General features: G+C 40.9%; 1 protein-coding gene across 2 annotated transcripts in view; it reads right to left on the bottom strand.

Annotated features, from left to right (window-relative positions):
- Window positions 1-23584, bottom strand: part of Nr6a1 (nuclear receptor subfamily 6 group A member 1) — a 172851-nt gene that overhangs the window by 13269 nt on the left and 135998 nt on the right. For both annotated transcript variants that reach the window (XM_040735591.1, XM_040735592.1), the window contains 5 exons: window positions 20665-20907; window positions 17221-17276; window positions 7377-7531; window positions 4782-5006; window positions 2960-3214 (listed from right to left, as the gene is read on the bottom strand). In XM_040735591.1, the coding sequence (XP_040591525.1) occupies window positions 2960-3214; window positions 4782-5006; window positions 7377-7531; window positions 17221-17276; window positions 20665-20907 (934 nt within the window). The remainder of the gene's footprint in view (window positions 1-2959; window positions 3215-4781; window positions 5007-7376; window positions 7532-17220; window positions 17277-20664; window positions 20908-23584) is intronic.

A 23584-nucleotide genomic window follows, 5' to 3' on the forward strand; every position in this document is an offset into this window, starting at 1 on the left:
AAAGAGCTATGGCCAATTAGACACTACACCCTAGGCTTCTAGCAGAGAGGGATGCTTGGCAGTGATTAAGCCTAACTCCAGAGGCTTAGCTTCCAGACCTATGACCACAGAGACACCAAGACAAATACAGAGTATCTTATCTCCCATACGCTCTTCCTTGATGCTTTATCTTAGCTAAAATGACCTGTGCCCACCTGCCCAGCAACTACCCACAGCTTTCCTTATTCAGTAGCTCTGCTGACTCCATGTCCTTGACACCACTAGCTTGGTGTGGCCCTCTCTTCCTGTAACCCTGCTGTCATCCAGGCCTTCTTTTCCTTCCCACGGACACAGAGCAGCCTGTTCAACCGTGCTCTAGTCTTGACCACACCAAACAGTCACAGAACGCTTTCTCAAATGTTACTCATCCAAGTAATTTCCTGTGATGTACTGCTACCAAGACAATAGTCTCTTTTCTCTGGTTTTTGTTTTGTTTGTTTTGTTTTGTTTTGATTTTAGGCAGGGTCTCACTGTGTATGCCAGGCTATATAGGAACTTGCTCTATAAACCAGGCTAGCCCAGAATTTAAGAGATTATCCTGCCTCTGCCCAGTTCTGGGATTAAAGGTGTGCACCACCATACCCAGCTCTTCTAGGGTCTCTCTGTGTAGCCCTAAAATTTGCTCTGTAGACCAGGCTGACTTCTCCTGCCTTCATCTTGCTCTCTATACTGTACTAAGAAAATTCACACTTCACAATGGAGCTCAAATGTCTGTTCTTGTGGTAAGCCAAGTACGCAAGTACAGCCCTCATTTTTAAGTCTGGTTTGAATAGTCCTTCCATCCTCACTCTTCAATCTCCTTCAATCACCTTACATTATAGATTGTATCTGTTACTATAAAATGAGAATCGAGACTCTCAGCGTCAGAAACCTTGTCTAAACTGGGTGTAGTGGTACAGAGCTATTACTGAAGCTACTCAGAAGACCAAAGCATGAGGATTCTAAGTTTGAGGCTTGTCTGGGAAACTTAGTGAGATCTTATGTCAAAATAAGTGAAAAATGGTTAGGGATGTTATATTCTTTCTGTTTTTGTTTGTTTTTTAAGACAGGGTTTCTTTGTGTAGCCTTGGCTGTCCTCAAACTCACAGTGATCCACCTGCCTCTGCCTCCTGAGTGCTGGGATTAAAGGCGAGCGCCATCACCACCCTTGGGATGTTAATTTAATGGTAGAGTACTTACGCAGCATGTGAGGCCTTGGGTTTAAATCTCTGGAACCAGAAAGGAAGGGAGGAGGAAGGGAAGGAAAAAGGAATGAAAGACAGAAACCTTATCTGCATGATTTGTATACCCAGAATCCTTGCCCCCAACAACTCCTAACATATTCAGTGCCTACAGAGGGCCCAGAAGAATCTTCCATGCTGTAGGGAGTGGAAACTAGAGGCTGATTCCACTGTGTAACAGGTAGTCCATCCCAGGAAGAACTTGTAGTTCCCAGAAAAAGGGAGGATATGCTCCCTGAGATCAAGTCTACAAACCAAGAACATCACAGCAAGCTTACTGCTATCCAAACAACTCTTCGATCCAGTTATAAACCAGAAACAAAAATTTGGTGGAAACAATGAATTAGAGACTATAGACAAGGGGTTAGGTCATCTGTAAAATTAGATAGCTCTGTCTATAGGCAGGTGCACCCTGAGGCCAGTAAGCAAGGAAATGCTAGAAAAGCAAAAGAGTGAGCTAATTCCCAGACTCTCACTCAGCTGTGCACAAGCTGCTGAAGGTCTTGAAGCTTTGCTCCTGCTGCAATGTTGGCCTTGTTTTTATTTAATGCACAGGATGGTGAAACTGATGCACCCCAGTCCTTCCAAGAGAACTATGGGAATTAGAACTATCTCTTCCATACCTCATTTATCCTTGTCATGGGTAACTTTAAATTGTATGACTTCTACTATTTAAACTGTCCAAAAAAGGTGGTTTATTGAAATGTCTATTTAAATGTGAATTAAGCTATATAAGACATTTCATATGAATAAATTCATAAACCAGAAAAGTTATTGAAACAGATAACTGTCTTAATTTGGGAGTCAGAAATTAAGGGTCCCATTTTTCCTAGGTCTTCAAAGAAAGTGACTAAAACAGTGTGTGGACAGTCATGGAAGCAGCTGGGGGGGAAAAGGGCTGTTGTAGAGAAGATTAGAGGATGCTGGTTAGCCAGAAGGGAACCTGATAGCAGAGAATAACCAGGAGACCTGCTCTTAACATCTCATCCCACCTCAGGTACACAAGAGATTAAGCAGTCAAGTAGAGCACAGGGGTAGAGATGGGAAGCTGTGAGACAAGTTCAAGACTAGGTTCTAGATTAAAATCCAAACCCTTAAGGACCAGGCTCTCTGAATGTCAACTTTCTCATCAATAAACAAACACAATGGTGCCTATGCTACCGTACGTTATAAGAAAGAGTCAGTGGCCGGGCAGTGGTGGCGCATGCCTTTAATCCCAGCACTCAGGAGCAGAGGCAGGCGGATCTCTGTGAGTTCGAGGCCAGGCTGGAACAATACAGAGAAACCCTGTCTCGTAAAAAACAAAAAACAAAACAAAACAAAACAAAAGACAAAAAAAAAAAAAACCAAAACAGAAAAACCCAAAGAGTCAGTAATATAAAGGTGCCTACAAACAATAGCAAGATGACTTCCAAGTCCAGAGTCCCTTCCCTTAGGGGTAGGTAGAGTTTAGATTTTTGTTTTTCCCAGATATATCATCCCACTAATGTAGACATAACATTGAAGCAACAGCTTACCACTCTGCCAATCTGACTGTATGACACTTACTCACCATCCCTGCCTTGTTGGAGAGGTGCCTACTCTATCCACTCAGAACCAATAACAAAAAGCTAGTAAGTGACAGAGTCTAGGTAGCTTTGCCTCACAGGAGGACAATGGCTTGGGTGCTCAGGATGTCCTCCCCAGTTAGCAGCTCTCACCTGTGTAGTTCTTCATCAGAGGGTGAGTACTTGGCAGTGACATCAGCCAGCTCCCCAAAGATCTGCTTGCTATAAACTGTGAGGGATGAGAGCAGGATCAACTCCTGCCATGTAGAGCTCAAGAGGCACGTGTAGTCCTTGATTGAGAGCTCGCAGAAGAAAGGCAGCTTCTTGATCCAGGCGATCTGTCTAAAGAGCAACTCGTCGGCCAGGCGGCAAAGCAGAGCAAATAGCTCTGCTTGTGTCACAGCATATCTGGAGGAAGGGACAGGACAGAGTCACTTCCATCAGCAAAGGAGTGGGGGGAGCAAAGGAGGAGGGTATTCCCCCAGGGCACATTATGTCCTTAGCAGCAGACCCCTTGCCCTTGACCATGGACTTCCAGTTTTACTCCACTTCTTATAAAGGGGAGCGATGGGGTAAGCAAAAAGCTGGGGTGGGGGTAGTGGGCACTGAAGTGAGATGGTTTGCTGAGAAGAGGGTGCTGAGGGGAATGGAGATTTAAAAACTTCTGTAATTATGAGGGAATATCACTCTTAATGTTGGTGTTCTCTGATGTTTCATGTCTTAGAAGAAATTCTTACTCATTCCTGCTCTAGTTTTGGTAGTGAAAACTCTAATGGGGTGGGTCTAGAGCATACCCAGTTTAAAGAACAACAATCACACATGAAAGAAAACAAAACCAAAACCCAAAGCCAAACATGCTCAAGAGTCAGACTGCTGAAATAAACAGTTTTCTTCAGCCTTTCCTGTCCTCATTGTGCCCCCTAGTGGTGACAGCTCTAGCCCATGGGGGCCTCTGAGTCTCAGTTTTATTCCTTTCAAGATCCCTAATTTCCTTGTTATCCTCTTTATTATTATTATTATTATTATTATTATTATTATTATTTTGGTTTTTCAAGACAGGGTTTCTCTGTATTGTTTTGGAGGCTGTCCTGAAACTCGCTCTGTAGACCAGGCTGGCCTCGAACTCACAGAGATCCACCTGCCTCTGCCTCCCGAGTGCTGGGATTAAAGGCCTGCGCCACCAACGCCCGGCACTTGCACCCTCTTTTTCATGCCCTCCATAAAAGCTTTGTGGGATCCTTTCTGTATGTATTTAAGTCTACTCTTCTGAAACTCCATCCTAGCTGAGAACCTCAGAGTACCCTCTAGGAGGCCTAAGATTAAAGACTTTATTTAGCAATCCATGTTCTCTACCTATAAAGTAATGCGTGCAAGAATGGGTGGCCCACATGCTGAACTATGTAACACTCAGATAGAGTCAAATGCAGACTGTGGTATCTCTTTCAGACATTTAGGCCTGTAACAAAAGCTGCCAGTCACATGCCATGGATTACTCATGGGCATGTTAGCTAGGGATACAGACAGGTCACAACCAATTAGGACTGCACGCCTTTAATCCCAGCATTCAGGAGGCAGAGGCAGACAAGATTTCAAATGAGCCAGCCTGGTCTACAAATTAAGTTCCAGAGCAGCCAGAGCTGTTACACAGAGAAACTCTGTCTTGAGAAACAAAACAACAACAACAAAACAACCAATTAGGGCTTGAATGATTTAAAAACCTTAGGCCTGATATAGAGCTTATTTCTGGCACAAAGGCAACCATTTCAGGGCTTGGTTTACCTAGACCCACAAAGAAATGAAGGCCCTTCAATCCCCATTTCTTAGAGATTGAAAAAGTAACCTGAACTCTGAGAAAAGATGCTTAAGGAAACATTGATGGACCAATGCCTTCATTGACAAAGCTAGGTATACAACTGGAGCATTGTAGGGACATTTTGAGACTGCAAGGAGGCCAAGCAGGACAGAGTTCACTCACCCATCTTCAATCAGCATGGGTGTGCCCAATGGCTCCAGGTCTTCTGCTGACATCAGCTGGTGAATTAGGCTGTAGGACTGAGGGTCCAGGCTTCGAGCTTGTGGGTGCAGAAGCGGTGAGTGTCCAGAATAGCTAAAAAGGTGTGGTATGTACTGATAATGTGGAGGCACTGACATCCCCATGTACTGATCTCTCAATGTCACGAATCCATTTAGTTCCACAGATCTATTGGAGAGAAAAACTTCACATCAGGAAAAAAGTCATAGTAGTTAAGTTAAGCACCTGCTCAAAGGAGTAAGTCAGGAGATGGCTGAGGTGCTCTCTGGTCATGAAGTCTGTGACTAATCAAGCCATGGGACAAAATTAATGGTTTCATGCATTATCTACCTTATTACATTCCATCCGTGAGACAAGGACTCTGTGTGGGTATGGGAACATGGGGCTCAACGCTGAAAACTCAGTGACCAGCAGAATAGGGGAGATAAATAAATATGGATTGGATGAAGTTTTGTACTGATGTTACAACTAGCACCTCGCTCATATCAGTCAGGTGTTTTGTCACTGTGCCATATCCTAGTGCTCTTCTATCTTCTAACATTATATTTGGAGACCCTGTCTCCAGTGCTAGTTGCCAGGGTTAACTCTGAATTCACTCTGTAGCCCTGGCAGGTCTTAAAGTTATGAGCCTCCTGCCTCAACCTCGTAGGTAGTTGGGATAGTAGGTCTTCACCACCAAGCCTAGCTTGGAAGAGTTTTTAACGTATACCAGTAGTCTATTGTGACAAAAAAGTGTGTTTATATTATGGCTTTACTGTTATGAAAACAAAGGTACAGGACAGGCTAAGTTGACTTAGTCCAAAAACCAAATCTATGGCCGGGCGTTGGTGGCACACACCTTTAATCCCAGCAATCGGGAGGCAGAGGCAGGTGGATCTCTGTGAGTTCGAGGCCAGCCTGGTCTACACAGCGAGTTCCAGGACAGCCTCCAAAACAATACAGAGAAATCCTGTCTCCAAAAAACAAAACAAAAAACAAACAAACAAAAAACCCAAATCTACTACCTAGCATGGAATATAGCTAGAGGTCCTTAAGTCCCTAACTACTAAAAAGCAAGAACAAGGGAAAAACTGAAGGAATAAAAAGCTCTAACTGAATCTGAAGAGGAAGGCAGATTCCTCCCTGGTTCCTCTTTTTTGGAAAAGTCTAACCATTTTCTCAATTAACTATAAAAAGCAGATATCTATGTATTTGTAAGAGTTTATGAGTGAGTGAATTTCACAGTGAATGTGTAGAAGTGAGAGGAAAACTATTGGGATTTACCTTCTTTCACTTTGTGGATCCTGGGTTGTCTGAGTCGGGCTTGGCAGCAGGTGCCTTTACTTGATGAACCATCTCACCAGCCCATCATTTAGTTTTTTCTAGATATATCTGCTATAACTGAGTATGGCAAACTATACCCTATAGGCCAGATCTAGCCTAGGACCTATTCTTGGTAAATTAAGATTTATTAGAAGAGGCACTAAGGCAGAGCTGGGGAGCTGGGTCCTAGGTCAGGCTTAACAAGTTTAAACAGTTACTATATAACCTTTTACATTTTTGTTCCTTTATTGGAGACAGGTTCTGGAATGACCGTTACTCAAAAGAGAATTTCTTTATCATTTGCATGTGTGTATAGGCTTGAGGTTGACACCCATCAAGTGTCTTTCTCAATGGCTTTCCGCCTTATGCTTTTGAGATAGGTTATCTAACAGGACCTGGGCCACACCAATTCAGCTAAATTATCTGGCCAGTAAGCCCCAGTGGCCAGTCTTCCTAGTGCTAAGAGGAGACAAAGTCTATATATTCCTCACTGCATATGGCAGTGGGTGTTGGGGATCGAACCTAGGGCTCATGATTGCAGAGCAAGCACTTTACTGACTGAGTTATCTAAACAGGCCCCTACTCTGTGACATTATATTTTTTATTTATTTTATTCTTTTAAAGATTTATTTATGTATGAGTGTTCTGTCTGCATGTTTGTCTATACATCAGAAGAAGTCATCAGATCCTATTACAAATGACTGTGAGCTACTATATGGGTGCTGAGAAATGAACTCAGGACCTGTAGAAGTGCAGCCAGTGCTCTTAACTGCTGTGGCATCTTTCCAACCTCCTACTAATGTGAAATTTCAAGTAAATACATGTTAATTCTTGTCCTGTATGAAAGATTTCTGGGGTGAAGAGCCATCCCATTGTACCTAGAAGTTATACCTAACTTAAGAAAGCATGATTGCCTCAAAAGGCTTTAATCTTGAATTCCCCATAACAGCAACTCTGGTGAGTCAGTAAAACTGTCAACTCAGTTCTGCAGTCAGTGTACTGAAACATTACTCTACGGGACGAAGCCCACATGAACATGCACAGAAGTGGCACTCATCAGTCTGCAAAAGACTGGGCTTGGAAAGCTGGCCTACACCATCCAGGTCTCCAGGATCCTGAGAGGAAGGGCACAAAGGCTGAGACAGCCTTGTAGAGGAGCACTCTACCGGAGGTTCTTTGGAGGGCTACTCACTGGATAGCCCCCAGGTGATGATACTGGGTTTCCCTTTAGCTCACCTGGATGACAGTGTGGAGCCTGGTGAGGGCTGGTTGCTCTCTGAAGCCCTGTTCCCAGGGGAACTGTGGTCACTGTCACCATGGTTGCTCCAGTGATTGGCTTCTTCTTCAAACTCCTGTCCAGACATGATTCTTTCAATCTCTTCTTCTGATATCTTGACAAGAAATGGACATGTTAGACCTGGTACTATAGATAACCACCTGTTCTCTCTGTAGGCCTCAGGGTTTATACTTCAGGTCTCTCATACTCTTTGGACTTCTTTGGATATGTTCAGTATATTTGGACATAATCTTTGTGGACACTTGCCTTCTAGAACCGTGACTTTCCCCTTGCCCATTTATCCTACCTTCAAGGCACAAAGTCTATTCCTCAAATCTTGTCTTTGAGTCTTCACTTTCCTAACTAAAACTCATTCTTCAGTGGCAATCTCCTACTTCCCCTACCCAATACTGAATGTTATCTACTTTATAAAATTATGTTATTATTTACTATTCATAATTATGTGAATTCTGAGAAAGGAGGGAATCCTGGCTAATAGTATAAATTCTGGAAGCAGACCACCTTTTTTCAAATCCAGAGTATACCACCTGTAGCACAACCTTGGCAAAGTTACTGAATTATCTTTTTTTTTTCTAATTTTTTCGGTTTTATGAGACAGGGTTTCTCTGTATTGTTTTGGAGGCTGTCAGACCAGTCGGGCCTCGAACTCACAGAGATCCACCTGCCTCTGCCTCCCAAGTGCTGGGATTAAAGGCTTGTGCTACCACCACCCGGCATTACTGAATTATCTTAAGTAAAGTACCTCCATCTGTTTTGTAGATAGAACAAAATTCCCATATCACTGGATTCTTGTGAGGATTAACCAAATCAGATACTCTTCCTGAGAATCTAGCAAGACTAACAGTTACAGAAGACTGAGCATGGGTTGCTTTGTTTGAGACAGTGCCCAGGCTAGTCTGAAATTCTTAGATTCAAGCAGTCCTTCTACTTCAGACTTCCTAGTATCAGAAACTGTAGGTCTGTATCACCAAATTGGGCTGTCATTGTTACAGAACACTTATAGTGACATATCACTAAAATAGCCTCTATAATTCTGATTCCTTCTCAGCCCGTTTGTCATCTGTATATAAGAGGGCTACTGATTTTTCTTTCTTTTTTTTTTTTAAGCTAATCTTGTATCCTGCTACATTACTGCAGGTGTTTATCAGTTGTAGGGATTTTCTGGAAGAATTTTGGGGGTCACTTATGTATACTATTATATCATCAGCAAATAGTGAAGAGTTTGACTTCTTCTTTTCCAATTTGTGTCCCTTTGATCTCCTTTTGTTGTCTTATTGCTATAGCTAGAACCTCAAGTACTATGTTGAATAGATATGGAGAGGATGGACAGCCTTGTCTTGTTACTGATTTCAGTGGGGTTGCTTTGAGTTTCTCTCCATTCAGTTTGATGTTGGCTGTTGGATGACTGTATATTACTTTTATTATGTTTAGGTATGTTCCTTGTATCTCTATTCTCTCCAAGACCTTTATCATGAATGGGTGTTCAATTTTGTCGAAGGCCTTTTTCAACACCTAGTGAGATGATCGTGTGGTTTTTTTCTTTCAGTTTGTTTATATGGTGGATTACATTGATGGATTTTTGTTATGTTGAACCATACCTGCGTCTCTGGGATGAATCCTACTTGGTCATCGTGGATGATTTTTTTGATGTGTTCTTGAATTTAGTTTACCAGTATTTTATTGAGTATCTTTGCAAACTATGTTCATGAGGGAAATTGGTTTGTAATTCTCTTTCTTAGTTATGTTTTTGTGTGGTTTGGGTATCAAAGCAATTGTAGCCTCATAAAAAACAGTTTGGCATTAGATCTTCTATTAACATCTGATAGAATTCTGAACTGAATCCATCTGGGTCTGGGCTTGCTTGGGTTAGGGGACTATTGATAACTGTTTCTATTTCCTTAGGGGCTATAGCATTTAAATTGTTTATGTCTTCTTGATTTAATTTTGGTATGTGGTACTTATCTAGAAAATTTCCTTAAAATTTTCCAATTTTGTGGAGTACAGGTTTTTGAAATATGACCTGATGATTCTCTGGATTTCCTCAGTGTCTGTTATGATGCCTCCCTTTTCATTTCTGATTTTGTTAATTTGGGTATTCTGTCTCTGCCTTTTGGTTAGTTTGGATAAAGGTTCGTCTATTTTGTTGAATTTCTCAAAGAACCAACACTTTGTCTCATTGATTCTTTGCATTGTTTTATTTCTATTGTATTGATTTCAGCCCTCAATTTGACTATTTCTTGTCATCTGTTCCTTCTGGGTGAATCGGCTTCTTTTTGTTCTATCACTTTTAGTTGTTCTGTTAATTCACTAGTGTGCAATTTTTCCAGATTCTTTATGTAGGCATTTAGTGCTATGAACTTTCCTCTCAGCACTGCTTTCATTGTGTCCCATAACTCTGGGTATGTTAATGAGGTCATTTTCATTAAATTTTTGCAAGTCTTTATTTCTTTCTTGAACCAGATGTGATTCAGTTGATCATTGTTCAATTTCCATGTGTTTGTGGGCTTTCTGAAATTAATGTTGCTGTTGAATTCTAATTTTAAGCTGTGGTGATCTGATAGGATACAGGGGTTTATTAAAAATTTTTTTGTAACTGTTGAGGTATGTGATTGATTTTTGAGACGGTTCCATCCATAAGGTTCTGAAAAGAAAGTATATTCTTTTGTGTTTGGGTGGGATGCTCTATAGATGTCCTATTAAGTTCATTTGAGTCATAACCTCTGGTAGTTCCCCTATTTCTCTGTTAAGCTTCTGTTGAAGACTCCCACTATTAGTGTGTGGGGCTTGATTTGTGAGTTAAACTATAGCAATGTTTCTTTTACAAATACAGGAGCCATTGTGTTTGGGGCATAGATGTTCAGAATTGAGATTTCCTCTTGATGGATTTTTCCTGTGATGAATATGAAATTCCCTTCTTCATCTTTTTTGATTGATTTTAGTTTAAAGTCTATTTTCTTAGATATTGGGATAGCTACACCAGCTTGTTTCTTAGGTCCATTTGATTGGAAAATTTTTTCTCAACCCTTTACTATAAGGTGAGTTTGAGGTGTGTTTCTTGTATGCAGCAGGAGGATGAATTCTGTTTTCATATCCAATCTGTTAGCTCGTGTCTTTTTATAGGTGAATTGAGAACATTTATATTAATGAATATTAACAACTAGTGATTGCTAGTTCCCGTTATTTTTGTTTTTGTTGATGACATTGTGTGATCAATTCCCTTCTTTGGGGTTTGCTGCTGTAAGCTCATGTATTTCCTGTGTTCTTGTGAACATAGGTGATTTCCTTGGGTTGGTGTTTTCCTTCTAGTACTTTCTGTAGGGCTAGGTTTGTGGATAGGTATTGTTTAAATTTGGTTTTATCATGGACTATTTTGTTTTCTCCATCTATGGTTATTGAAAGCTTTGCTGAGTAAAGTAGTCTGGACTGGCTTCTGTTGTCCCTTAGTGTCTGCAAAACATCTGACCAGAAACTTCTGACTTTCATTGTTGCCGTTGGGAAGTCACGTGTAATTCTGATAGGTCTGCCTTTATATGTTACCTGACCATTCTCCTTTGCAGCTCTTACTATTCTTTCTTTTTTCTATATGTTTACTGTTTTGATTATTATGTGTCGAGGAGACTTTTTTGCGGGGGTGGGGGATCCAGTCTATTTGGTGTTCTGTAAGCCTCTTATACTTTCATAGGCATGTCCTTCTTTAGCTTGGGAAAGTTTTCTTTGATTTTGTTGAATATATTTTCTGTGCCTTTGAGTTGGACTTCTCCTTCTTCTATTCCTACTATTCTTAGGTTCAGTCTTTCATGGTGTCCCAGATTTCCTGCATGTTCTGTGTTAAGGAATTGTTGGATTTAAATTTTTCTTTGACCAATGTTTCCTCCAATTTATCTTCAATGCCTGAAATTCTCTCTTCCATCTCTGTTGTTTATTCTTGCGTTTGTGGTTCCTGATAGTTTATCCAGTTTTCCAATTTCCAGAATTCCCTTGGTTTGTGTGTTCTTTATTTATTGCCTGTATTTCAGATTTCATGTCTTAAATCATTTCCTTCACTTGTTTGATTGCTTTTTCTTGGTTTTCTTTAAGTGATATCTTCCAATTTTTTGTCTTTTCCTCCATTTCTTTAAGAGAAATTTTCATTTCCTCTTTAAGGGCCTCAATCATCCTCATAAAGTTATGTTTAGGTCATTTTCTTCTATTTCATCTGTGTTGGGATGCTCAGGTTTTGTTGTTGTAGCACCACTAGTTTCTAGTCATGCCGCATTGCTCTTCATATTGTTGAGTGAGTTCTTACCTTGTTGTCTACCCATCTCTTCCTCTAATCAGTATATAGTATTCTCTGTGTAATAATTTTGACTGTTTTTACTGAAATTCGTTCTGTACACCAGAGTGACCTCGAACTCAGAGATGCCTCTGCCTTCTGAGTGTTGGGATTAAAGGCTTGGGCCACCACCATCTAGCATAATAACTGAATGTTAGTGAGAATATGGCAAGAAGGATTTAGCTAGCAGATAAACAAAGGAGTTAATCTGAAACTGTTTGATATGTACATTGAAATGGAATAATTGTTTTTGAAAATTAAGTCATATACACCTAAAAAACAATTACTCCATCATGGAACGAAAACTTAGGCTGGATAGAAAGAGCCAACCCATGAAGGCAGCTTACTCCAGCTGGGAGTTGTGACTGCTTTCCCTTGTTGGCCCACCAGACAGGGGGCAATCACTGATAGACACAGAACAGATGCTTAATAAATGGAAATTCCGCCTCTCCTTGTTTTTATTAAGATTGGCTAAACACATCTGAGTGGTGGTGGTGCATGCCTTTAATCCTGGCACTTAGGAGGCAAAGGCAGGCAGATCTCAGTGAGTTCTAGGACAGCCAGGGCTATTATACAGAGAAATCGTGTCTTGGGAAAAAAATAGCTAAATACAATTAATAACTTACAGATCACAACTCGTACACACCACCCATAATTAGTGGAAAACCAAAATAATATGCTTAGTATAAAAACTCAAACATAAACTGATTAGTGATGGCGCACACCTTTAATCCCAGCACTTAGGAAGAGAGGCAGGTGGATCTCTGAGTTAGAAGCCAGCCTGGTCTACAGAGCAAGTATCAGGACAGTCAGGGCTATACAGGAAAACCCTATCTCAAACAAACAAAATCCCAAAACAGAAAAAAACAAATAAGCAAAAACAACAAGAAAAGCCCTCAAACATATTAACAGGTTAAATGGCTTCCCTAAGCATTGGTGTCTTCAGTTCTTTTTTTGTTTGTTTGTTTGTTTGTTTTTTTGTTTTGTTTTTCGAGACAGCTGTGGCTTTGGAGGTTGTCCTGGAACTCGCTTGGTAGTCCAGGCTGGCCTGGAACTCACAGAGATCCACCTGCCTCTGCCTCCTGAGTGCTGGGATTAAAGGCGTGCGCCACCAACGCCCAGCGGTGTCTTCAGTTCTAAAAGGAACAGCTTACAGCTATGGGACCTGAGCATCCCCTGGCAGAGCAGAAGTCTTACAGGGCACTAAGAATGCATTAGGTACTATCAGAGTATTTGTTCTCAACCTTTCTAATGCTACAACCTTTTAATACACTTCCTCATGTTGTGGTGACCCCCACCAAAAATTATTTGTTGTTAATTCATAGCTGTAATTTTGCTACTGTTAAGAATTGCAATATAAATATTTGTGTTTTTCCATGTTTTTAGGCATCCCCTGTGAAAGGGTCATTTAAACCACTGTTCTAGAGGATTTTTTTAAATTGAGAAAATATTTAAGAATTTCCCTCAACAGATGATCTATTACACCTACATATGAAAAGAATGAACAAGGGTCAGATGTGAAAAACCCAAAGCTAGTGTCAGATGTTGAAAACTGAAAGACTTTCCTCTAAATTCAAGAACAGGACAAAGGTGCTCACCTCAGTATTCTTATTAAAGAAGAGTTTTGAAAAATTCCAGCCCAAGCAATTAAATAAGAAAAATAAATTGAGGCATCTAATCAGGAAGATGTTAATGATCTGTATTCACAGAGGACATGAAGTAGGAAACTCTCAGGATCCCACAAAAATATGTTAGACCCAACATTGCTATTCAGGCTTCTGTACTAGTCTGCCTTTGGGGTCCTGACAGGGTATGTCCTCAGTGGCATCCACTAAGAGCACTTTCTGTGCACATTGACTACATACCCTTTTAAAGGGCAGGCCTTGCCCAGCTACCCCCCTCACCTCCCTCCTCTGCCTATCTCTGTCTCCCCCACTCACCACACTCCTTCTCTACCTCTCTTTTCTGCTGCTCCTGTCTGAAGAAGCTTGTTTCCTCCTCCCATCTCTCCCCCCTTTTCCCATTCTCTTTCCCCTAATAAATATCCCTCTATGTGAGCACGGCATCTTTCTCTCATATGCACTTCACTTTTTAAATTAAACACCTAACACATGAATTCGATAGTTGCAAAATACACAATCAACATAAACGAATTCTCTTGCTATAGGCTATCAAGAAACAATCTGAAAAGAGATTTTTATTTGTTTGTTTGTTTGTTTTTGGTTTTTCGAGACAGGGTTTCTCTGTAGCTTTGGAGGCTGTCCTGGAACTCACTTTGTAGACCAGGCTGGCCTCGAACTCACAGAGATCCGCCTGCCTCTGCCTCCCGAGTGCTGGGATTAAAGGCCAACGCCCGGCTTGTTTGTTTTTGAGACAGGGTTTCTCTATAACCCAGGCTGCTCTGGGACTCAGAAAACTGGCCTGCCTCTGCCTCCTGAGCACTGGGCTTAAAATCGAAAAACCACCACCTCCTGACTGACAAGAAAAACTTAAGAAAAAAATTCCACTTAGAATAAAAATGTAATAAAGTTAAGAGGATGAAAAACTTACACAGTGAAAAGCATAAAACATTGCTGAAAGAAATTAAACACTCAGTCACAAGTGGGGGCATACACCTCACCTTCAAACCCATTACTCAGGAGGCAGAGGCAGGTGGATCTCTGTGAGTTAAGAGGCCAGCTTGGTCTACAGAGGACAGCCAGACCTATACAGAGAAAGCCTGCCTTGAAAAACAAAACCAAAAACTAACAACAAAAATTATACAGAAACGTGTTTGTGTACCAGAAGACTTAACACTGGTTTAAAAACCATGGTATAATCGCATGAAACCAAAAGGACTCCAAACAGACAGGACAATCTTAAGAAAGAATAGTGAGGCTGCAGCTATACACTTCCTGGTTTTAAAGCATAGCACAGAGCTGTAGCAGTCAAAACACTATGGTATACAGCTCAATAGAATAAAAACAGAATCCTACAACTACACTCAGATTTCTATGACCCTTAACAAAGGTCCAAGACTACACAGTGGGGAAAGATTAATAATCTCTTCAAGGAACAGTGCTAGACAAACGGCAGTCTCATGTATACAGGAAAAAGAAACCCTTCTTGTTTTATACTACACACAAGGATCAATTCAAAATTTATTAAATGTAAGGCCAGAAAATGTAAAATTCCTGCGAGAAAACAGAAGAAAAATCTTGAAAAAAAGATCTTCTGTATATGAATACTCTATCTTGCACGTACACCTTTATGCCAGAAGATGGCATCAGACCCCACTACAGATGGCTGTGAGCTACCATGTGGTTGCTGAGCCATATCTCCAGCCCAGGAAAAGCCTTTTAAGGTTGGTCTTGACAACGATTTCATGGATAAGATACCAAAAGCCCAGGCAATAAGAGCAAAACTAAAAAGCAGGCTCTCCAAGCTACTATACAGTCAACAAACCACCAACTCCTCAAAGCAGCTGGTGAAATTAGAGAGGAGGAGTGAGCATCTGGAAGAACAGTGAATTCAACAAGTACAGTTTGCAGTCATGCAAAACAAAACAAAACTAGGCACATAGTTAAAGATACTTAAAAACTGAAAGAGCTCAGTGAGCAAAGTGTTCACTGTGCAAGTGAGAGGATATGAACTCAGATTAACAATACCCACATAAAAGTCAGGTGTACACCTGTAATCTTAGTGCTGGGGGTGGGAAGAGACAGATGCGTGCGTGGGGCTCTGGCCAGCCAGTCTAGCAGCAATGGCAAGCTTGAGGTTTAGTGAAAGACCTTGTCTCAAAAAATAAGGCACAAAACCAAACAAAGACATCCCGTATCAACTTCTGCCTTCCACAAGCGCCTACATGGATGACAGCACCTGCTATACACACACACACACACACACACACACACACACACACACACACACACACACACACACACACACCACGCTGTGTTTAGTCCGAACTAAAATAAATTATTTTTCAAGAGATAAATAACAGGAATAAAAATGCTTGATTATACAGAAAACTTAGAGGAGTTTTACACACAAATACACATACCCTGATTTAGCACATGTTACGCACCCACAAAGCAGGAAACCTCTCCTATGTCAGTACATCTCTGAGTTCTTGTCTTTCATTTGTTTATACTTAACTGGAGAAATCCTTTTAATTTGCTGATGAACACTCTCTTGGCTCTTTCTGCCTTCTGATCTGTATTGTCATTGTCCTACTTCAAACTATTATCTGACTCTCTTCCAAGGCTTCTGCATACTCATTTTAAACCATTTCAATTAGAATTTCTTTTCTAAAATGTATTATCTGTATTCGACAGTTTACAATTTACAATTGTTTAGTGATTGCTTCTTGGTATACAGCAAAAATTTGTAAAACTGATCCTGGTTCCGCATGTACTTGGTGATTAATTTGATGGGTGGGTCATAAAATAGATTCAGTTCTCTAGATGCAGGAGGCCCTTCTGCTTGCTAGTAAGAACAGGAGATGTAGGTTGGCCCCATAAGCACGGTCAAAGACAGCTGAGGCTACTCTTTAAAGAACTGATCGAAATTCAAGGACTCTCTGCCTTATTTCTTCATGCTATTACATGTGCCTAGCACTCCAGTTTCATTGAACTACCTCCTTGTGATATTTTAAGGATCTGTCTTTGGGACATTGCAGTTTATTCTGTCTAGCTTTGATAGATGACGCTTAGCTTCTCAACACAGCTACTTCTTGATTAGTTCAAAAGCCCCTTAAAGAACCTTTTCCCAAGTGTCTCCAACCTCTAAAACAGAAGCATCCCTGGACATTTTCTGATAGCTCTCAGTGTACTACAATGTCTACTTATTATCTGTCTCTCTCATTAAACTCAGGCCACAGTATAGACTAGCACAGGAGGAACTTGGTAAATACTTATGGGACGAGTAGAGTGGAAATACTAGTATTCCTACTCTAATAATAAGAACATGAACAATAGCCAGGAGGCGATGGCACATGCTTTAATCCCAGCTCTGCAGAAACAGAAGCACGCAGATCTCTGTGAATTAAAGGATAGTCTGGTATACAAATCAAGTTCTGGGACAGTCAAGAGGTGTTACACAGAGAAACCCTGTCTTGAAAAATGAAAGAAAGAAAGAAAGAAAGAAAGAAAGAAAGAAGGGAGGGAGGGAGGGAGGGAGGGAGGAAGGGAAGGAGGAAGAAAAGAGGAATATGAACTATTGATTTTTGCAAGGCTAAGACACCTATAACTTTAAGTGGTTGGTCAAACGGGAAAAAATAATTCTCTGGATGGTTTAGAACCAGAACTGAATTCAATACCTGTGAAATTCTCACGAAGGATTGAGGGATCATAAGAGATTTAAACTTTAAACATTCAGACACAGGAGTGAAAGCCAAAATAGCAGAAAAGGAGCTCAAGGTGAACAGCTACAGGAGCATTTGGAGCATCAGGCTTCCAGAACACACTAAGAGAGTGGGGATGAGAACTCACCTGCACTGGCCCAATGCTCTTATTCCGGCCTCCAGGCATGCCATCTTCTCTGATAGCTATAACGAAACATAAGAGGCAGAAATACACTCACAGTTATAAACGAAAAGGAAACTTATCTGTCCCAGCACCAGGAAGGCAGATGCAGGCTGATTATGTGCATTTGAGGCTAGTCTAGTTTACTGCATAGTGAGTTCCAGGCAGAGTCACATAGTGAGACCCTGTCTCAAAACACAGACACACACACACACACACACACACACACACACACACAGAGAGAGAGAGAGAGAGAGAGAGAGAGAGAGAGAGAGAGAGAGAGAGAGAGAGAGAGAGAGAGAGAGAGAGAGAGGAGAGAAAATATGGGTAAAAGTGGTGAAACCAAGACTAAACACAGGCCTTTCTGAACTCATAGTGCACTTTATCACTGTAAGGTGCTCATACGCAGCAGATACATTTGGGTTCTCAAGGCACTGGATATATAATGCATATACTGTACACATTCAAGATGTTCAACAAAAATGGGGCATGGTCAACAAGTCCCAGTGACAAATATCCTACCAGAAAGGTGTACCTCAACTGAGAGACATTTTAGTGGGAGAGTGAACACTTGCATTTTAAAATAAAATATATTTTATTTTTCTGCCTAAGTTTTATTAGGCATCAGAACAGCACTCTATTATCCAGGTGGATGCCCAACTCTGGAGAATCGCTTTTGGCATTTATTTTTTATTAACTGGAATGTTCACCTGATTCATTCCTCCTCAAAAAAGCAGTAAGTTGAAGCAACTTACTTAGTATCTTCTTATTTAATATTTATGACTACTTCACTTACATGTGTGTACACATGTGTGACTGGTACCCAAGGTCAGAGAGGGTGTTAGATCCCAGGAACCAGAGTTAAGGATGGTTGATTCATCCTGTGGGTCCTGGGAGCCATCCAGGTCCTCTGCAGAAACAGCAAATGCTCTTAACCACCAAGTTATTTTTCCAGCCCCCAAAGACACTTAGGTGGGGGTTTGCTGTTATTGTTTACTTTATGCATATGGGTGTTTTACCTTCATGTACGTCTGTCTGTGTGTACCTGGTGCCCTGAGGCCTGGATACCCTGGGACCAGAGTTTAGAAAGTTGTAAGCTGCCAAACCAGAACTCAATACTGCACTTAGAAATCATGTTTCTACTGTTTTCTCCATTTGTAACAACTCTTCAGTCTGTCTTCATGACCATGACAGTTTCCAGTACTCTTTTGTACAATGTTTGTTATTTTGAGAAATGATATTCCAGGCATAGATGGTGGTGCATGCCTTTAATCCCAACACTCTAGAGGCAGAGGCAGGTTGATTGATCTCTAGTGAATTCTAGGCCAGCCTAGTCTATACACCTAGTTCTAGGATAGCCAGGGCTATACAAAGAAACCTTGTCTGGAAAAATAAAAAACAGAAAAAAATTTTTTTAAAGATTTATTTATTATGTATACAGTGTTCTGTCTGCATGTATGCCTGCAGGACAGAAGAGGGCACCAGATCTCACTACAGATGGTTGTGAGCCATCATGTGGTTTCTGGGAATTGAACTCAGAACCTCTGGAAAAGCAGCCTGTGCTCTGAGCCAAGTCTCCAGCCCCCAGGAGACATGAGTTTAGGTGGATGTTCAGAATTCCACATGCCAAATGAATAACCAGAATAATGAATCTGCGTATGTGGTCAAGAAGGTACCCTAACAGGCAAGCTGGAGGTATTGCACTCTCAGGTCCTGGGCAATGAAAGAAGATGAGAAACGTGGAGTAAAAAGCCAAATCAAATCAGGGCAGACAGACAGCGGCAGAAGAGCAAGTAAGCACATGTGGCATGCATAACATCCGCCCTGAGACCCTGCTCTGCCAGCAAAGCTACAAAGATAGGCAGGGGACAAACTTGGCAATGCTTAAATGCTCTATTATGGCATTTGTTTAACATGCAGCAAATACACAATATTCTAATATGATGGGGGAAGTCCTTTTGTGTATATGTTTGTCTCATTGGTTTATTAAATAAAGCACTGTTGGCCAATAGGGAAGCAAAATAGGTGGGACTAGGAGTCGAGGAGGATTCTGGGAAACCAAAGCACAGTCAGCCATGATGCAGGACACCAGAGAAGTAAGAGGTCCAGACCCTTTTCTCCGGTAACAGAAGACCACTTGGAAATACTCAGGTTAGCAGTTATGGGTTAATAATTAAGTCAGAGCTAGCCAATAAGAAACCAAGCAAATGGCCAGCAGCTTCATAATTAATATAGCATCTTATGTGTTATTTGGGGGTTAAGGCAGCAACAGGACCCAGGCGGCTGGCGGGAAGAGTACACATTACACTAATATGCAAATAGCTATGTCAAGCAGGAGATTTGTGGAACAGTATATTGCCTCTATGATTAGGTACAGCTCTGCTTAATAACACCTTGTAACTTCAAAATTATTAACTGGCCCCATAATCATCCCTATGCTGCATGTGTAAACTGGGAATAAGAGTCAATAGGATTAGTGTGTATCCAACAGAAGATGCACACTAAGTGCTGTGAATAAACTGTAAGGCATCTAAATGTCCTTCAATAATCCTCTTACCTTTTAAACAAAAATTACTATATTTGTGTGTGGAGGGGTGTGTAAGCCACAGCACACCTGTGGAGGTCAGAGGCGAACTGACAGAAGCTGATTTGCTTCTACCAGTATATGGGTTGCAGTGACTGAATGCAGATCACCAGGCTTGATACCACGCACCTTATGCTGTTGGGCCATCTTATCAGGCCTCTCTTACTTTTCTTCACATCAGTAAAGCTCTCAAAAGATCTCTCTTTTTTACCTATTATTTTTTTATTTCCAGTTTGATTTCTCATCATCATTTCTAACTCCTTAAAATAAATCATTAAAGGTTAGAGAGATGGCTCAGTGGTTATAAGCACTGGCTGGTTTACAGAGGATCTGGGTTCAATTCTAGGTTCTGTTCACGATGGTTCACAAATGTCTGCAACTCAAGCACCATGGAATCTCATGTCTTTTCTGAATTGCACTGGTCCCTATGTGCATAAGGGCAGTGCCTGCTCTCTCTAGGCCCCTTCTGGTCATTTCTTAAAACTTTATAGTTGGCTTCCTCTACCTAAGCCTTCAAGGCTTCTTATAGTCAGTTTATTCATGTCACCTTAGGTCAATAGCTTCCAGAGAAGTATAAATGTCAAATTCTTTACCTACCTAGACAAACTTCTAAATATACCTAGTGTCTTGTGTTTACCATGTTCCTAGTACACAACGTGACATCAAGTCCTACTTCATACCTTTCCAACTAAATTCCTGTCATTATTACTTGAAATAGTTTGTGGACTATATAGTGCATACAGAAAGAATAACTAAAAATTATAATAGGTGTAGATGAGGGGATGGATGAAGTGCAGCATAGAGTGTAGCCCTAAGCACCAACTCACCCTTCCTGTTCATGCCCATCTGGAGACACTTGAGCAGGCGACAGTACTGGCATCTGTTCCTCTGTTTCCGGGACATGACACAGTTCTTGTCACGACTGCACCGATACACACGTTTGTTGCAAATACTCCTCTTGAAAAAACCTTTGCAGCCCTCACAGGAGATGATCCCATAATGCAAGCCTGTAGCACGATCTCCACAGATAAGACAGGTTCTTTGTTCAGCTCGATCATCTGGAACAGAAACTGAACATGTACAAGTTAGAGTGCTGTGGAAACAACGGAGTTAAAAGCTCATAGTTCCTAAAGCCTCCAGCCCTTCTCTGAGTAAATAAAAAATACCAACTCCAGACTAACTGGCAAGTCATTGAAGTGCCTTCTCCAACCTCATCTAACCGTTAGTCTTTTGGAAAGAGCTGTTTTTCTCAATGCACACAGTGTTCTTTTTGTTTCTTTGTTTGTTTGGTTGGTTTTTAATTGGGATAAGGTTTCTCTGTATATCCCTGGCTGTCCTGGAACTCACTCTGTAGACCAGGCTGGCCTCAAACTCAAAGAGATCTGCCTGCCTCTTCCTCCCAATTGCTGAGATTAAAGGAGTGTACCACCAATGACTGGCTTGTGTTCTTAATCTATTCAGTGTTCTTCCTCTGTATTATTCCTAAAACACAGTATGAAGAAATTGACTTTAAAGTCAAGACCAAAGCTCATAGCAGATGTAGCTGAGAAAGAGTTGAGGTCTTAATGTGAACAGGCATCTGAAACTCCAAATGAGGTTATTATCTACAAAACCATCACTGGGTAAAAACTGTTTGGGAAAAGAAAATACTTTAATTTATCAGAGAAACTTATGTTTGTAGGGCTCAGACTTTAAATAATAACTCCTGTAAGCAGGACCTGTAATACTTTGGGTGAATGTGCTGGTCCCAAGTATAGGGTAGAAAACATACAAGATGGATGAGCTTTGTTATACTATTCAAACTAATCATGAGGCCATTTCAAAAGGAAACATGAGACAAGTCTAAGATGAAGCAAGGTATGTATCAAAAAGAACGCTGAGGGCACTGGATAAAGATTTCAAATACATGGCCAGCAAGATGCCTCAGTCGTCTGATTGCCTGAGTTCAATCTCCAGAACCCATGGTGGACGGATGAATCAACTACCAAATACTGTCTCCTCACCACTACAAGCACATGACCCTGCCACACACTTTACAAATAAACTTTTAAAATTTCAAATACAAGTTGGTCAGTGGTGGCACACACCTTTAATCCTAACACTTGAGAGGCAGAGGCAGGCAGATCTCTGTGAGTTTGAGGCCAGCCAGGTCTACAGAGTGAGTTCCAGGACAGCCAGGGATACACAGAGAAATCATGTGTCAAAAAAGTTTAATTAAGAACATTAAAAATGAAAATCCTTGGGGCTGGAGATGGCTCAGTGGTTAAGAGCACTGGCTGCTCTTCCAGAGGACCTCGGTTCAATTCCCAACACCCACGTGGCAGATAACTGGCTGTAGCTCTGTTTTCGGGTGATCTGAAACCCTCACACATACATGCAGGCAAATGAGTGCACATGAAATAAAAATTTAAAAAAGAAAAATGAAAGCCTCATTAGTTATCACTAATTTGCTATTTAAAAAATTAAATGACATAAAGGAAATAGGGAGTGGGATCAAATATTTAAATAAAGATTACTAGAATTGTTACCTCTTACTCCATATCCCAACAGAAAGAAGGGAACAATGATGGAAACTACTGAACTTCAAGCTTAGTAGAGAATTATTAGGATTTGGTGAACAGCTAGATATACATGTCATGGTGGGGAAACTATTTGAGGGCCCACAGCATAGGCAGAGACAAGGGAAGGGACAAAGTTCTAGAACAGAGGCAGGACAAATGAGATCAAGACTTTAGAGCTCTGAGTTCAAAACTAGGCTCTGGCACTTGCTAGCTCTGTCTCTGTGAAAGGAACTGGCAAATTCTGAAGAGTAAGTGCTACCAGCAAGACAAGCAAGGTAGAGAAGAGTGTGTAGCTAGAAGGAACCACTGCCACGAAGAGTCACACCTTCAATGAGGTACTTACAGCCCTCTTCAACTTGGGTTTACTGAGAAGAGTCACGCTCCTTTCTAAAGTACCCACATAATTCACCAAGTCCATAAAACCAGCACGAAGAGCAATAGGGAACTAACCAGAGATACAATAAAGTTATGTTACCCTAATATGGGAGAGTCATGATCTCACCATAATCTTACTCTGCAAATTGTTTTTTTTTTTTTTTTGATACAGGATGCCATGTAGCTGACACTGGTTTTGAACTCTTGATCCTTCTGTCTCCACACTTAGTGCTGCAATTATAAGCATGTGCGGCCATGTTTGCAAAATACTGTTAACCAGCAGTAAGTAAAACATTAGCCCCAAAGCTATATGCAGCATGCAAGAGAGGGAAAAGAGCTTACAGCTTATAGTAGCACCCATGCTAAATGGCTGAGTGGTGATGAAAAGAAAGCTTGGGAAATTTAAGTAAATAACAAAACCACACATTTCTGGGGGAAAGAAAAAATCTTACATGTGACCTTTATACATGCAGCCTTTAGTATAGTCTTAGGAGCAATCTTAAGAACTTTTCTGTAGTTGGAAATTACTGTGAACAACAAATACTGTAATGTTGAATGTTGCTTCTTCAAACTCCTACTAAAGATAATTAAGAACAGATCCAGAGCTCAGTCAAAGTTTCCATAGGTACACATTAATACTCAGATACAGAACTGTCAAATCAAAAGAAACACTGAAAATGATGAGGCAGCTGGAGAAGCTAGCTAGAAGACTGTACTTATATGTCCACCATTACTGAAAAATGCAGATAAAAGAGCTTCACAAAGATGACAACGTTGCTAAATGAAAAAGTGTGTAAGAAAAAAAAGAAGG

The sequence above is a fragment of the Mesocricetus auratus genome, unplaced genomic scaffold (assembly GCF_017639785.1).
Source record: "Mesocricetus auratus isolate SY011 unplaced genomic scaffold, BCM_Maur_2.0 Super-Scaffold_100047, whole genome shotgun sequence".
Lineage (NCBI taxonomy): Eukaryota > Metazoa > Chordata > Mammalia > Rodentia > Cricetidae > Mesocricetus > Mesocricetus auratus.